At 38.4% G+C, this 16,951-nt stretch overlaps 1 protein-coding gene across 1 annotated transcript in view; it reads right to left on the bottom strand.

Moving 5' to 3' along the window:
* Spidr (scaffolding protein involved in DNA repair) overlaps window positions 1–8,641 on the bottom strand; it is a 329,743-nt gene extending 321,102 nt beyond the window's left edge. Inside the window, exon 1 of the mRNA XM_013009242.1 lies at window positions 8,621–8,641. Coding sequence (XP_012864696.1) covers window positions 8,621–8,641 — 21 coding nt within the window. The remainder of the gene's footprint in view (window positions 1–8,620) is intronic.
* Between the last annotated feature and the right edge of the window lie 8,310 nt (window positions 8,642–16,951).

Here is a 16,951-nt window from a genome sequence, read left to right as displayed (position 1 = left end):
GGTCTCTCCTGCCCGGGCTGGCTTTGAACCGCGATCCTCAGATCTCAGCCTCCTGAGTAGCTAGGATTACAGGCGTAAGCCACCAGCGCCCAGCGCTGCCCGTTTTTTTTTTTTGTCACATTACCAAAAAGATATCATGCATATATCATACTTATATACATACAGAAATATGTACCTTCACACATACATAAAACAACATGAAACATGAATGAATCAATGGACTAGTGATAAGACTACATTGAAATGAATCGTCCTTTGATGTTTGGGATAATAAAAAATACAATAAGATAGAAGTTATCAATTCACATCACTAAAATTATCAATACTATCAAATAGATTAGGTATTTTATAAATTAATTTTACTACATTTATAAAAGAATGAGAAATCAAAACAAAGGTATAGATTTCTTTCAGATAAAAAATTGAAATACATGTTGTTACGAGGCAGAACTGGGAACAATATAAACTTGGAGAGATTTCTAAAGGATATTTTGCAAATACTTTTGATCAGCAAGTTACTAAAAGAAAATATTTAAGTATCTTATTAGCAATACATTATTATTCCGGAATTCTCATTTCCATGTTTAAATGGTGAAAATATTATTTATAATATAATATCTACATATCTAATCATTTTGAATGTATTGATCCACTATTGGTACATAAACTAAAATAGCTAATATTAAGACATTAGTACATATATATGTGTATATATATATCTAATTGTAGAGTTTTTTTCTTTTGTCAGTTATAGGGCCTGAACTCTGGGCCTGGGCGCTGTCCCTCAGCTTTCACCCCGAGGCGGGCACTCTACTACTTGAGCCACAGTGCCACTCTGGTTTTCTGAGTGGGTTATTGGAGATAAGAGTCTCACAGAGTTTCCTTCCTGGGCTGGCTTTGAATCATGATCTTCAGATCTCAGCCTCCTAAGTAGCTAGGATTATAGGCATGAACTTCCGATGTCTGGCTTTGTAGAGTTTTTATACACACAAATAAAACCCAGTATTTCTCCTTTTAAAATTTCCTAGAATGAAAGCCAGAAAATAGCTATGTGCTGGTGGCTCAAGTTTCTAATGAATGCTAGCTACCCAGGAGGCTGAGGATTAAATTTTGAATCCAGCCTGGGCAGATATAAAGCGGACATGTAGTATAGGTGGTACAAAGCTACCATTGAAAAGAAAAGCCAAACCAGAGCACAGAGCTCTGTTTAACATCTAGTGTTGGCACACCTATACATACAGACACAGACACACAGACACCAACACACACAGAAACACAGACACACACAAACACACACACACACACACACATACACACAGAGCTAGAAAACCAATAACTGTCAGTTTGTCACCAAAGGTGACAAAGAATGGCTGAAAATTACTATTTTATCCAAGAGGTCTGCTTTCTTATTATCAAGAAAAAAATAACAAATCATTTTCCTAGGTGTTATTAGAGCAGAGAAAATAGAATCAGTGTTCATGATCCTGAGTTGTTTCTGGGATCTATACAACTATGGAATGACATGTCAATGGCCCGAGAGTATAAAATCTTGAAGGTTGCATTGACTATTTCATATGAGTAAGGTACCAGGATTAGAAAAGGAATTTGGTTGTTTTGTGGTAGACTTACATTTCTTGCTCTACTGTCTTCTCTATGGAACAGATAAAACCTTTCTTCTTCATCACTCACAGGACACTGGACATAGTATCTGCAACACCACTATAATATGCAATGTGTAACCATAAATACAATCTCAAAAGAGGCAAAAGCTAAGAACCATATTCTGCAATTAGATTCATAAAGTAGAATTGCTACATCTGCTCCTAAAAAGCATCATTTTAAAGAATTAATATTTTACTAAAGCCAACATGAACATGATAAAAGTTGAAAGTTTAAAATGTTAAAGCTTCTTTTACATTACTGTATCAGATTTTACTAAATTATAGTAGCTGGCTTCCAAAATAAGCCCAATGAGCCCAGTCCCCTCATAGAACTGTTACATTTGATCAGTTGGTCTGATAGGATTTTATGTCACTTCTAAGACTAGGAGATAGACATTGCACTTTCTCTTTGATGTCCTTTCATATTCCTGCAGTCTCTAATATTTCTAGAATCAATACAGAGGAAGACAGTCAGAAGGTCATCAATAACTATGAAGAGGTCAATATGGAAAGAAACGAAACCTCCAGCTTATAGTTGTTTTTTTTTAAATCACTTGTGGGGCTTGAACTCTGAGACTGGGTACTATCCCTGCACTCTTTGCTCAAGATGAGCACTCTACCGCTTGGCTACAGCGCCACTTCTGGTTTTCTAGTGGTTATTGGAGATAAGAACCTCATGGACTTTCCTGCCCGGACTGGCTTTGAACCGCGATCCTCAGATCTCAGCCTCCTGAGTAGCTAGGAGTACAGGCGTGAGCCACTAGAACCCACAAGCTTATAGTCTTATAGGTGGAGGCATATAGCCTATACTCCTAATTAAGCCATGAGATCACTACAGCTTGTCCAATAAGTTGCTTCATTGCAACATCATAAGTAGTGGACAGAAAGAACCAACAAGTTAAATCTAACTTAGAAAATCTTATAAAGTAACATAAAAGAAACTTTAGCATTTCAAACTTTCAACTTTTATCTAGATGGCTGAAGATGTACAGAAGGGCTGTCTTCTTTCAGTGTGCTTTATCAAATCTCTATTTGTCATCTAGTGGAGAATGGGAAGGGCTGACAAGTAGAACTGGAGTTCAGCTTGGGATCTAAAATATACCTTTTCCATGCTAGCTACTTACAGCAAGTGGGCCAGAGATGGAAAGGAAAAATGAAATTGGATCCCTACACCTGCTAGGATCCCTTTTTTCAGAATTTTTCCCTCATGTTTGCCTGTTGTCCAGCATCAGCTGCTTTTACCCATAATATGATGAGGCAGAGAACATTGCATCTGGAATATAGGAGGTCTGAAGTTTAACCTTGGCAAGACCTCCCCTGATCAGTGTTCCTCAAGTCTTCCCCTTCCTTTTCTTGTCGTATGAAGACTCTTCAGAGCCATTTTGAGTTCTATCGAGCTATGTTGTTATATTCAGTCAAACTATTTGGCTTTTGCCAATTTTGTGACAAGTAAGTTTGGATCCCTTGTTCAGGACCTCTTCTGAACATCTGGGTTCATTTGAAAACATTGTGCTAGCAATTAGCAGGTAAAGGATATAAAGTACAGAGAAACTAGAATGTTTGTTAGAGATCTACATGGTAATTTGCTCAAAAATTAAAATCTCCACATCTATCTTGCTCTTGAGGAAGAATTCTATTTGACTATACTGTTAAGAAAACAGAGGAAACATCATCCCTGGCCATAAAGGAAATGCAAATAAAAACAACTCTGAGATTCCATTTCACCTCAGTTAGATTGGCCAACATCATGAATTTGAACAACAACAAATGTTGGCAGGATATGGGAGAAAAAAAACCCTACTTCACCGTTGGTGGAAATATAAACTAGTACAACCACTCTAGACAAAAATCTAAATATAGGTCTTCCCTAAGACCCAGCCATATTACTCGTGAGCATCGGCCCAGAATATCACAAACCAGAATACCATAAAGACACTTGCACATGTTAATTGTTGCACTAGTCACAATAGCCAAGTTGTGGAAACAGCCCAGGTGCCCTACAGTAGGTGAGTAGATCCAAAAAACGGGGTACCTATACACAATAGAATTTTACACAACCATTAGAAAGAATAAAATCATGTCATTTGCAGAGAAACAGATAGAGCTAGAACAAATTATATTAAGTGAGGTAAGCAAAGCACAGAGAGACTGTGTTTTCTCTCATATGCAAAAGCTAGATCTGAAATACATTGGAGCATGATAAATTTTACAGGACACTAGGCATTCACACACAGTAAGACCAAAGAAGGATAGTGTTAGGAGAAGAATAGAAAGGCACAATGCCTATGTGCATCTGATCATACAAAATAATACTCATCCAGATAAATACCAGAAAGTGGAAACGAGTATTTTTTCCTGTTATTGTTTTCTTTTCTTTTTGTCCTGTTATTAATAAGTCTTTGTGAATGTAAGCAGAGGCACAGAAATGGAGGGACAAGGGGTAAACAAATGTAGTAATGGTATTCACTGAGAATTATGTTGAAAATGAACTATACAATTTATGGGTGAGGAAGGGAGAGAAAAATGGGAACAAGGGAAGAGGTAACATTGTCCAAAAAGAAATGTACTCTTCACTTGACTTATATAACTGTAACCTCTCTGTATATTATCTTTATAATAATAAAATAGTTTTAATTAATAAGTTTTTCATTGTGGAAATACTGTACAGCAGGGTTACAATTACACGAGCAAGGTAATGAATACATTTCTAATCAAGCATTGTTGCCACCTCCTTTGTTTCCTCTTACCATCCTTGCCGTCCCATCTCCCCCCCACACCTCCCCCAAAGTTGTTAAGTTTGTTTTTTGACATAACATCTTGTACATCTCATTGTTACAATGAGTCCACTTGTATCCCTATTTAAACAATTTGATTTTTCCCTTCCCCTCCACAAATTATACCAACATAAAATACAGTGAAAACGGGTTATTTTTTTAAAAGAAAAGGGAGAAGAAACAAGCAAAGGATGATTTGTGTAAGAGTTATATAATGAATTAATGCAATGGTGTCATTGAGTATCCGTATGTGTGTGTGTGTGTGTGTGTGTGTGTGTGTGTGTGTGTGTGTATTTGTCTGTGTCTATGAAGATTGACTTAATAGAGGCTAGTACTTGAATGCAGTAAATCAAATTTTTGCATATTTTAAGCTCATACAGGTTTCAGTCTGTGCGTGCCTAATATAAATGCTTTTCCTTGTGTGTATATGTGTGTGTGTTTATATCTACATGAACAACTTACATCTTACAATCTATGTAACAGCAGAGTACAGAAAACCACAAAGAAAGGCTAACTTAACAAAATCGGTTTTTTAACTTTTTAATTAATTCAGTTTTTATTATTTTGGTGCTGGAGATTGAATGCAGGATTTAATGCATGCTCAGCACTCACTCTACTGGTAAGCTATGTCCTCAGCCCTTACTAATTTTTAACAAACTTACAGGGATAATTGTGATTTGACTTGTAATTTTAAGAGCAATTAGTGAGGCATATCATCTGTGAATATTATTAACTAGTCACATTGCCACTTCTAAGATTTGTTAGTTTAAAAGTAAGCAGAGAACTCTGCTTACTTTCTATTTTATTTTATTTTCAGTGAAAATATTTTATATTTTCCCTTGGATTCTGTCATATGCAATGCAATAATCTTTTTCTCTTCTGGGGACTGTTTTTTTTCTGTAGTTTAAATTTTTTTATATAAATTTGTACAAAGAGGTTACAATTCCATAATTCAGGTTATAAGTAGAATGTCACCCCTTCCTTCATTCTTCCCCAGTTTCCCCCAAAGTTAAGTAGTTCAATTTTTATGTAATGTAAATTGAGTATTTGATCACTCTTCTTTCCTGTAATGGAAAACTCACAAAATCTTAAACAAAAAAGTTGAATATATGAATATTTTAAAAGAAATGCTAGATTTTGGAGGAAATACATATGCTCATTTGAATCCAAACAATACAAAGTAGATACAAGATTGAAAACATCCAATGGTATTGCATGAAATAAGAAAAAGACAAGCTAAGCACCAGTGATTCATATATGCAATCTCAGCTACTTAGGAGGCTCAGACATGGAGGTTTGCAGTTTAAAGCCAGCCCAGCTGGAAAATTTTGCAAGACTATCTCTTCAATAAAAGTGTAAAATGGTAACTAGAAGTATGGCTCCAGTGGTAGCACAGTAGATATGAGGGGAAAAGCTAAATTCAAGTCCCTGAGTTCAAGCCACATTTCCAGTCCACATAAAAATACATGGATACAGATATACAGATACACTGACACACACAGGAAAGACAGACTGACAGATGGAAAGAAAGAAAATTGATTTTATGGTCTCATCTGGTTTTAAAAAGTAGAAAATAAGTCAGGCACTGTGGCTCATGCCTGTAAGCTATTCAAGAGGCTAAGATCTGAGGATCATATTTCAAAGCTAATCTTGGCAGAAAAGTCTATGAGACTCTTTTCTTTTTTTTCCCCCCCCAGAGCTGAGGACTGAACTCAGGGCCTTGCATTCATCAGGCAGGCACTCTTCCACTGAGCTAAACTCCCACCCCCTGTGAGAGTCTTATCTACAATTAACTACTGAAAAAGCCAGAAGTGGAGATGTGGTTCAAAGGGTAGAGCATTAGCCTTCAGCAGAAAAGCTCAAGGATTGTACCCACTGAGTAACTTAGATAAATAAGAACAAGCAAAATTGAAAGTTAATAAGATCAGGGAAGAAATAAAAGAAATAAAGACAAAAAAGAGAACATTAAAATGAATCAATGAGTTAAAATTTGGTTCTTTAAAAAATATAAACATTGGGGCTGGGAAGGTGGCTCAGTGGTAGAGTGCTTGCCTTGCATGCCTGAGGCCCTGGGTTCAATTCCTCAGCACCACATAAGCAAAAAGAAAAAAAGAACCCGGAAGTGGCGCTGTGGCTCAAGTGGTAGAGCGCTAGCCTTGGGCTGAAGAGCTGAGGGACAGCGCCCAGGCCCAGAGTTCAGGCCCCATGACTGGACCCCCCCAAAAAAAATAAAAATAAAAAATATAAACATGGAGAAATGCTTAGTCAAATACACCAAAGAAAAGGAAGAAGACTAAAGTAGAATGAGAGATCAATGAAAGGAAAATTTGTTGCTGGAAAATCACAGAGGTAAAAAAAATAAAGAATCAGGACCTTGAGGACAAGACAACAGTTTTTTGAAGAATGGAAGGTGGGAAGAAAGGGCAAAAAGAGCTCAGGGCTTAAAACTGCCCTGGAATTTCTAAGAACTGGTCTGCTAGGAAGAGGGTTGAGTTGGGTGAAATGGAGAGAAGAGGAATGTAACACAGATGCACTCATCAGGGCTCAGAAGGGCCAGTTGCAATTTCTCTTCAGCCAGAGGTACAGGGCTTACTGCACTGGGGGCTGGCAGAGGAGTGGCAATTACAGATAAGTAGTCCGGAGTCTAGGACCAAATCCAGCTTGGGGAACATCAGATGAGCGCTGCTAGGATTGGGGACCCTGGAGCAAGTAGAGATAGGACATTGTGGAAAAAGGATTGTATGAAGAATAAATGGGAGACACCTTGAAGGTGATCTGTAAAACGTGAAAGTAGGGGACAGACTGTGAAGTTTCAGGAAAAGGGACTATAAAATGATGGACTATTATTCCCTACTACCCATTTGTCACCCACTGTCCTCAGCCTTGGGTACAAAGCTCTCTAAAACAAAGAGGTAGAGGTAAGTAGCTTGGGAGGATCAAGGCTAGAGAGCAGCCACTTAGATCTTCCAGATAAGTATAATTCTCTCATGGAGAATAATTCCTTGAATAATTCCTCAAAAACTTCTTTTGAGCCCTGGGAACTGCTCCTCAACCCCCACGGGTGAGCAGGGTGGGGTCAGTCTTGCCCAAAGCCCCCATTGTGACTTTATTTTTTTAAAATAAGTTCCATTTTGACTTTAATAGTTACTACAGGCTAGGGGAAGATGGTCCTGCCCCCTTTTAGTTCCTTTTTCTCATTGCCCAATGGAGTGTGAGAACTAGGCCACTTCCACATTCCATGGTGCCTAAGTGCCACAGAATTTTTTTCTGGCTTACACCACAAGGAAAAACTGTAGAAGATAAGTTCATGGTTGTTGCTCAGAACCCCTATTTGCTGGAATCAGGGTAATATGTTTTCCCCCTCTTCCCCATCCTACCTCTGACATGTCAGAAGAAACTAGATGGCAAAAACTGACTGCAGCAAAGAAAAAAACAAAACAAAGGCAGAGGAACACCTTGGTGCTCCTGAAGGAGCAAAGAAGAATTTAAAAACCACAGTAACTCAAGACAATTACTGCTCATATGTTACCTGCTTGTGTCCATCATTTGCAGATGACTTGTGGTTCTCTTAGTGTTCCTTCCCCAGATGCTATTACGATTGTCATGGTATCAATTAAAGATATGATGGCTGAAATATCATGGTTGAAACCAGTAAAACTCAACGACTTTTTTTTTTTTGCCAGTCATGGGGCCTGAACTCTGGGCTTGGGCACTGTCACTCAACTCTTCAGCTTAAGGCTAGAGCTCTACCACTTGAGCCACAGCACCACTTCTGGCTTTTTCTGCTCATGTGGTGCTGAGGAATCGAACCCAGGGCCTCATGCATGCAAGGCAAGCACTATACCACTGAGCCACCTTCCCAGCCCACCTCAACCACTTTTGAAAGAGCTTGATAGCCTACAAAAAACAGACAGGAACAGCCTTCCGTATTTCCATTTTATGCATGATCTTGAGAGTCTGTATGAAGGGCTGATGAAGCCTTGGAATTCTGCGTCAAACAAAAAACAAGAAAGAGAAGTTGACCAAACAAAACCAAGACATACAGGATGAAATACAAAAGCAGAATGAATGCAGGCAGATGTTGGTCCAAGAGCAGGGAGAGCTGACTTAAGACCTGTAGCTCTGATACCGAGAAATAACTACCACACAAAGGCCTATGTATAGCTGGAGGGTCTTGCTACTTACCAGCAATCTTCCCAACTGCATGTGGTGTAGCTAGAAATCCTTTTTCTGTCTCCTAGGCAAGCTGAGCAGCATAATAAGAAGTTTATCTAAGAAAAAATATCATAAAATTAGAGATATAGGAAAATAACAAAAGCAGGACTTACAGGAACACAACTCTGAACTAGAAAAAAAAGTCCTCAGTGTTTATTGTTGGAGAAAGCAGCCATGAGATGTGGAATGGAGGAGTTACAAAAGGAGCTAGAGATGTCTGATGATAGCAATTTTCTAGCCTATTTGAAAACCCACATGGCCACAAGTAGTTACAACAGGCCAATGAAGAGAGGGCACAGTTACAGGAGAACTCATGAAAAAGCTGAGAAGACACCATCCTCAAAATTCCCAGAAGGACCATTGCAGGCAGAACAGCAGCTGCAGGTAGAGGCTCAGCAGCTTGAAGACTCATGTGGCTGGACAGCTGCCAGTCCAGATGGAAGACAGTAAGAGTCTAACTTGCCTTAGAGTAGGTGTAGCAGCTGCTTGTGTTTGAGGTAGCTTCCAAGGTTTTAGAACCAGCAGTCTGAAGATGGCAAAACAGTACTGGGGACTCTGGAGAACAATCACACTACTATCAGATGTGCTCTGTGACAGAACCATCAGTTCAAGAAACAGCTGACCTAGGTTTGGATGGCTTCATAAGGCTCACAAATGGCAAGGAATTGACCATGCTGTACCTTGCTGGTACAGTAGTACAACAAGAACCATCTGCAAAGAATCTGGGCTGACTACAGGAAAAGTTGAGAGAGTTTCAGATGATGGGAAAGCTAAGGAACTAAGCTGCCCAAGGTCTTCAGGAGCACTGAGACTAGAGCCTGTGTCATCTGTATCAGTATGTGACAGCCTATCAAGATCAAGTGACTGCCTATTTGCAGCTGACCTCAGAGAAAGAGGTCCTGCATCAGCAGCTTCTGATATAGCCCAGATGCTGGAACAGCTGCAGCAGGAGGTGCTGTAGGGCAGGATGGAAACACATATGGTCTGCAAGGAATTGCTGGAGACTTAGGAGCAATAGGTAAAATCCCATAGACAACATATTGCCATGGTCCAGTCTTTGTGTTTCTCCCATGAGTTCTATCTATCTTTCTCTTTCAGTAAAACTTTCTGATTACTGCTCACTCAAGACCTTCATTCTTCTATCCTTCCTAGAGAACAAGTTGGCTCCCAACTTGGCATCAATAGTTGTCTGTAGCTCATGGTATTCAACAGATTGGTGTGAAATCACTATTTTGAGTTCATACTTTTTTTTTTAAATCAGGACTGAGCTCTGCAGTGGAACTGCAAAATTTTAGACAATAGAAATCAGAAATAAGTCAATCAGAAGTGGAGATTGAGTGCTGCAGGCTGCCTGACAGAGTCTCAGAGAATATTCATCAGGGGCAGGCTAGGTGCTGTTGCTTTGGAAAGCTGATTATGCCAGAGATGAAGAGGCAAGACTTCCTCCTGTGTGCTCACCAGGGCTCAGTCAGCAGTCACACAGTTTTAATGAATGGTGTTTTCACCTTGGAGCGTGGCATGGAAGAAGCACAACATTCAGCACTCTGCTCCTTGCTCAGCACTTGAAACCCCAAACTCAGCTCTCCCGACAGATGACCAGTGAATTAGCCCAAATTGACCCATCTCAGCTGTCCAGGCAATAAGGCAGGAGTGTGCCAACGCTCTACAATTCTACCCTCGTTGGCTGTCAGAAAATTGCACAGCTGAAAGGAGGAAAAGAGTGGTATGACACTTTGAATGGAGGTCTTTGTGTCTTCAGAATTTCATATCTCCTGGTTTAGAAACTTAAATTGGTATTTTTCATATTGATATTGATTTTTATTTGAGTCTGAAATGTCTCCCCAAAGCTCTATGTTAAAGGTTTCTTAAATCAGGCACTACTGAAAAGTAAAGGGGGAAACCTTCACAGGATGAGGACTAGTAAGGTGTTAGGTCATTATGGACTTGCTCTGGAAAGGGGTTGAGGTCCTTAGATATTTCCATTTCACTCTTTTCTTCCCAGCTGCTATAAATGAATTAGGTAACTCTACCATAAGCACCCACCAAGATGGGCTGTATCACTTGACTCCAAGAAACATGGAAGAAGCATGAACTGAGACCTCCAAAACTATGAACCAAATATTGTTTCATTCTTTTTAACTTGATCACTTCAGGTATTTTGTTACATTAGCAGAAATCTGACCAGCAAAATGAATTTGGGTTTAGTTACCAAGCAAATTCTTATTAGTTCTATTTTCTTACTTAAATATTTTAACTGCAACTTAATTTGTATTTTCTATATACATAGGTCATATATAAATATTGACAAATTTGTTTTCTTTATAGGTCTTAGAGCTTTTATTTATTCTTTTCTAGTGCTGGGATAGAGTTAAATAAAATTGGGAAGAGTCTATGTTTTGTGGAATTACAAAGAAAATAATAATTTTTCAGTAATTTATATAGATGGTGAGTTTTCATTTTTCTGGCAGTTTTCTTTCTTTGTGGATTACTTTTTTGTTCCTATAGCCCTTGAATTGCACAGATTCTCTGGGTCAGAGAACTGGCTAATGAATTATTTGTATTCTCTACTCAGGATCTTAAAAGGCTGAAATCAAGGTTTTATCTGGGTTACTTTTGTTTTGGTCTTGTTTTTAATTTATTTTTTAAAATTTATTTAACTGTCAAGGTGATGTACAGAGGGGTTCTGGGTTGCATTTTTATTGGGGGCTTTGACTGGTAGAGAATGTACTTCTAAATTCATTCAGTTTCTTACTGTATCTTGTGCAATAGACAACTGTTTCTTGTTATTTTGGTTAACTTTTGAAATTATTGACAGATTAAAGAATAAGTAGGTAAGTTCCATATTAGCTGTTTTGTTAGCTATTGTGACTAACTCCCTCTTCTGTATTCATCTTCACCAACAAACCGGTTGCAGATCAATAGGTACAAATCACTGACTTGGTAAGTAAAAGCAGTTTTTGCCTACACTCACCTTTTATATCAGTTTCTCTGGACTATCCTCTTAATACTCTTGCCTTCAGAAGAAAGGAATACTAAAACAAAAGGGTTCCAGATTGAGAAAGACTATCAAGGAGCATGTTCATTCAAAATTTAAGTGGAGAAGCTATTGAATGATAAGACATACATATGAAGAACAAGAGGCTTCTTAACCCTGGACATCGTCCCAAGGCAAATGCTAAATGTATCTTCTGGACACATTTGTGTTTGGTTATTTGTTTTATCAGCTATTTTAGAACTTTTGTGGTTCACCACTGTTCTCTCATTAGCTATTTATAACATTACTGATAAATAACTTAATTGGTAACAATTGTTAAAGTAGATATTTAAGAGCTTGCAAAACACTGTCTATCTCAAGCCAGTAGAAACCACTGACCCTTAACTTAGGTTTGTATACTAAAATCTCCATCCTGAGATCTCCACTAATGCCTCTATTCTGAAAATTCATTCTATGAAAGACCATGAAGTTTAGTTTCACACACAGATCAGTAATTAGCTCCTCTTTCTTTGTGGCTAATTAATTCCCTCTTACCAGATCACATTGCCTTTTTTCTTCATCAAATAGGAACAATAAGGAAGGCTGATTTCAACTTCAAATCCTCTCATTTGGCCATCTCAAAAATGAAACTTTGATTAGCACAGTGGGTGATATGGGCAAGTTGAATAAGGTTCTGTAGAAGGGTAATAATACAAAGCCAGTGTTAAGATTTTATAGATGAATTGAGAACATAGATAAATAAAAAAGGGCAAAATGAAACACAAAAGTGTCTCAACTGGCTAGGTAATTGCTGAAAAATTACTGTGAAGAGGTTCTAATCTGGGAACCAAGAGTTCAATCAAGTGAATAACATTTACTTGAATAAAAGGATTAATATTTGGTAAGAGAATTAAAAAAATAGGATGGATAAAAGACAGCCTCTTTAATAAATGCTGTTGGAAAAACTATATATCAACATGCAGAAAATTGAAATTGGATCCTTATCTGTCAGCCTGTACTAATACCAGTACTAATGCCTTAATGTAAGACCTGAAACCATGAAACTACTATAGGAAGAAGTAGGAGAAACACTAGAACATATTGGCAAAGGCAGGGACTTTCTGAGTAAAGTTCCAGAAGTTCAGCAAATCAAAGAATGGACAAATGGGATTAGATAAAACTGAGCAGTTTCTGCAAGGCAAAGGATATAGTTAACAAGCCAAAAGGACAGCCTACAGAATGGGAAAAGATCTTTGCCAGCAATACAACAGACAATGACCAAATATTGCATAGTATGCAGAGAGCTTAAGAAAGCAAAATCCTCAAGAGAGTCAACTATACAATTAAGAAATGAGAAACTGCGCTGAATAGATACTTTTCAAAAGATAAAGTAATAATGGCTAATAGATATATGAAGACACGATCAACATCTCTTGCTATAAAGGAAATACAAATTAAAACAACACAGATTCCATCCTACCCCAGTTAGAATGGCCATCATCAGATATATAAACAACAGCTTCTGGCATGGATGTGGAGGAAAAAGAGCCCTAATAAACCGTGGGTGGGAATGTATATATGCTCAACCACTCTGGAAATAAGTTTGGAGATTCCTCAAAAACCTAAACATAGAACTATCCTATGATACCACTCATGGGGATTTATCCAAAAGATTACAAGCTAGTATAAAATAGCCACTTGCACAACAATGGCCAATGCTGTCTTAGTTACCATAGCTGAATAATGAAATAGTCTAGAAGCCTTTCAATGGATGAATAGATCAAGAAAATGTGGTATTTATACACAATGGAATTTTACTCATCTATTAGGAAGAATGATGTTACATAATTTGCAATGAATTGTATGTACTGGGAAAAAAGTTAAATCTCTCATATGGAATCTAGAACTAATTTATAAATGCATAAGTAAACACATTGGGGTTATATACACATCCACACAAACATATTAATCAAGATACTTTATATACATAATCTAATTTCTTGAATAGTAACTTCTTTGTACAACTACTTAAAGATGGTAAAATATAATTAAAAATGCCAAATCTTTTGTACAACTACTTAAAATAATATATTAAAAGAATTAAGTGAAAAACATTTGTTTGGATAAAAGGATTAATGATAATGATCAAAATTAATTACTTTTCCCAACTATTATAAAATGCCAAGTTGCTTGGCCCATTAGTTTTACCTATTAGTCTAGAATAAGTATGTATGTATTGGGAGAAAATTCAGCTGCCTCCTTAAAATTGCACTTTCTTTCAAGACTGACTATGGCATTAAAGAAGTTTTGAAGCAATCCAAGCACTATGTGATGAATGTGAGCACTGTTTCTATTATACCCTCCTGTGAGGAGCATACTGGAATTGTAACAGATTGTGTGCTTGGCCTTTTGCTACCTTAATTTGTAATGCTAGCTCACTTGAAGCAATGAATTGCAAAATCACGTGGGCATTGTGTGCTGCACATTACAACCTACTGGTTTTGGTGAGGCCAGACCTTTGTGAGGCATTGCTGACCTCCAAACCCAGGACTTGACAATAATCAGGGAGGCTCGCTGTGCAGTCACACTGGTAGAAATGGAATGGCCTATGGAAGGCAAGTGATGCCTCTTGTCAGTAAACACCTGGGAGTGTCATTATGACAAAAATATTACATTAAAACCCCTAATGTTTGGCATTATTTTTCATAGTCATAAAGGAGAAGCCAGGATTTCCTGAGAAACCATCTTCTTAGGAAGTTTTACCAAGGTTTTTCTTGTCCAGTTGTGGGCATGCCATTCACTCAGGATCTCTTGATTGTGTTGAGGGCAAAGGGAATGGGATTGTAATCCTAGAACTACAGGGACCAATTCTGTTTCTTACATTTGATACCACATTCCTAGTGTACAGTGTACTCTGGTTGGGGAGACAGATTCGATATATTTCCAATGCAATTCTGGAAATTTGATACTATATAGGAAATATACTTCAAGCTCATGACTCATGACTTCAAGCCTATGACTTAGAGGAAAAAGTAGATCTTTCTAATTACAAGCATTGGGAAATCAAGTACAAAATTTATGATTCAACTCTAAGAATGCATCCTGACTCACATACAAGGTTTTGGATAATTTTTTTTCTTGTTGTTGAGGCTTTTATGTGTTGTTTGAAAATGCCTCCAAATTGCACAGTCAAACCGTGCATTCACAAATTAAACAGTATCACTTATATATTTATAAAGACTTTAAAACTTAAATTATTTCTTCAAGAAAACAACCAGATTTATAACAAGCAAAGCAACTAGATTTGTGACAGGTAACACCTTCACAGTATAAAACAGAAAGATGTGGTTTCAACATTGAGGTGGCAGTATTAAAAAAAATCTTCACAGCTTCTGCTCCTAAGTGACTAAAACCGGATAAATCTCGTTGTTTTTTTTTGTTGTTGTTGTTGTTTTGATATGGGTTTCTTTTCTTTTTCTTTATGTTGCGGGGCTTGAACTCTGGGCCTGTGTGCTGTCCCTCAGCTCTTCAGCTCAAGGCTAGTGTGCTCTACTATTTGAGCCACAGCACCACTACTGGTTTTCTGAGTACTTTATTGGAGATAAGAGTCTCATAGACTTTCCTGCCTGGGCTGGCTTTGAACCATGATCCTCAGTTCTCAGCCTCCTGAGTAGCTAGGATTATATGCGTGAGCCACCAGCACTGAGCTTGGATATGAATTTAAAAAAAATAAAAAGGACTCTTTTGCCCTTCCTTGGCATGAAAGGCAGATACAGTTCCCAAGCTTCATGGCCAGAGAGAGACCACTGATAGAGTTTGGGTATTTTCCAATGAAGGTTGATTGCTTCAGTTTTTTTTCTGGCTTTGCTACTGTAGTTTGTCTTTCTTGTCTTTCCTTGCCAGACAGGATGGGGCATGGAGTAGGGCAAAGGCATGCTTCCTAGCTTTGGCCTGCTCTTGGCATGGGACACAATGGGCTACATGGAGGTAGCAGAGCAGGGATTTCTGGGCCTAAGTCTGCTGAGACCTTTGTCTCAGGAAGTGAGAGGATGCTGTGCAAAGAAAGAGCAAAGGGTTTTGGAGCTGGTATGAAGACAAGCTGGAACTGGGAAAAATTTGGAGAACAAAGGAAAATGAAAACAAAGCAAGGAAGAAAAAAGAGGTGATAGACACTACTCCAAGAGTGGGAAATGTAGTGGTAGAAATGTAACTGAAATGGGGTCAGTGGTTGCTACTTCTAGCCCCGACCAACTTCTGAGGGAGAGTACAAAGGGAATTGCAGGCCATTTTGCCCAGGCTGGAATTTTGAGATTCAGAACAACACTTAAATTGACATTTTAACATAATGAGAAGAAATGAATGGATTTCTGAGAAAAGTAAATGGCTAATTAAAAACTTCTAAATATTATGCTACATATGCTTCACAATATATTGTGAATATATAATATTCATTATAAATGTAATAGGAATATTAAAGGTAAACAAAGAAAAGTATGGACCAAAGGGTAGGAGGAATGTGCATATGGATGTAATCTGTCCAGGCTCTAGGAATATGGAAGGGGAATGAGAAGTGGCATATGGAAAGTTTTGAATTTCTAGAACTTTCTTAGTGTCAAGGCCTGCAGCATTCTCAGATTGTACTTCATTTTCTATGGAGTTATGTATAAAGATAGTTTTCTCACAGATACCTTACTTGCCTTTAACAAAGAATCCAGGCATTCGTTTCATTCCCACTGATATTATATGACATTGGAATTGGATGAAGATCTGCTATGCCCTGCACATCTGCAGTGATCACTCTTGACCACAGGTTGCTACTTCTGCCCTTGTCAGACACTAAATCCTCAACTGCCCTATACAGAGGGGCTATGTGACAAGACTTGGATAGCTCACCTGAAAGCCCTAACAGTGCCTTTGGGAGGTGGGGACAAGCCCGGGAGGTAGGAGAGGCCTAAGAGCCCAGAAGCGTCTGCCATAAAGATCTGAGGCTAAGGGAAGAAATGCCAGGTATCCTTGATGTTCTCCACCTGCCAACAAGGATCTTTTATTCAAGGGAACACAGGGCTGCTCTAGAGTCCAGACAGGACAAGAGTGCAGGAAGACCACTGTTTTCTGCCCCAGTTGGACGCGCGCATGCAGGTGCGCACGCGCACACCTGTGTTTATGAGCGTTGCTTAACATCGAGTACCCGCTGTTCTTGGGAACCCAAGTAGGGATCATACCCCTTCTTGACACATTGTGTAGACTTGATTGACTCCCTTATAAAGTGCTGTGTTTGAATTCACCAGACAGCCATCATCTGAAGGACAGGAGCGGGAAAGGGAAAG

The sequence above is a fragment of the Dipodomys ordii genome, unplaced genomic scaffold (genome assembly GCF_000151885.1).
Source record: "Dipodomys ordii isolate 6190 unplaced genomic scaffold, Dord_2.0 Scaffold9, whole genome shotgun sequence".
In the NCBI taxonomy this organism is placed as follows: domain Eukaryota; kingdom Metazoa; phylum Chordata; class Mammalia; order Rodentia; family Heteromyidae; genus Dipodomys; species Dipodomys ordii.
The sequence above is the reverse complement of the archived record's forward strand: the minus strand, read 5'-3'. Positions and strand labels throughout refer to the sequence as shown.